Here is a 443-nt window from a genome sequence, read left to right as displayed (position 1 = left end):
GGCAGACCCGTCACCCCAGGCAACCCCGTCACCCCAGGCAACCCCATCACCCTAGGCAGACCCATCACCCCAGGCAGACCCGTCACCCCAGGCAAACATACACGACTTGGAATTTGATAAAACCTTGGGTCACAGAATGTGGTGTCTAAATATACACTTTGGATGTCTTTTACTCTGAAAAGAAGAAAAAAATACTGTTAGCTATTTCATGGGACATAATTGTGTATAAAATGATGTAGAACCTGAGTTATTTTCAAGTGTGTGCCACTCCACTTCCAAATCTATTGTCCATCAATTCCACTGGAACAATATTCATCCAATAAAATACATATTTATGAGCCAGTTGGTGTTGGCACACACTTGTAGTCCCAGCACTCTGGAGGCAGAGGCAGGTGGGTCTCCGTGAGTTCGAGACCAGCCTGGTCTACAGAGCTAGTTCAGAT

The 443-nt window shown here is 46.0% G+C and overlaps 1 protein-coding gene across 3 annotated transcripts in view; it reads right to left on the bottom strand.

Moving 5' to 3' along the window:
- The window catches only part of Dclre1c (DNA cross-link repair 1C), a 34,977-nt gene that overhangs the window by 22,975 nt on the left and 11,559 nt on the right, over positions 1-443 (bottom strand). For all 3 annotated transcript variants that reach the window (XM_026783038.1, XM_005354840.3, XM_026783039.1), the window contains one exon: positions 102-174. In XM_026783038.1, coding sequence (XP_026638839.1) covers positions 102-174 — 73 coding nt within the window. The remainder of the gene's footprint in view (positions 1-101; positions 175-443) is intronic.

This window comes from Microtus ochrogaster, chromosome 16, assembly GCF_000317375.1.
Source record: "Microtus ochrogaster isolate Prairie Vole_2 chromosome 16, MicOch1.0, whole genome shotgun sequence".
Lineage (NCBI taxonomy): Eukaryota > Metazoa > Chordata > Mammalia > Rodentia > Cricetidae > Microtus > Microtus ochrogaster.
The sequence above is the reverse complement of the archived record's forward strand: the minus strand, read 5'-3'. Positions and strand labels throughout refer to the sequence as shown.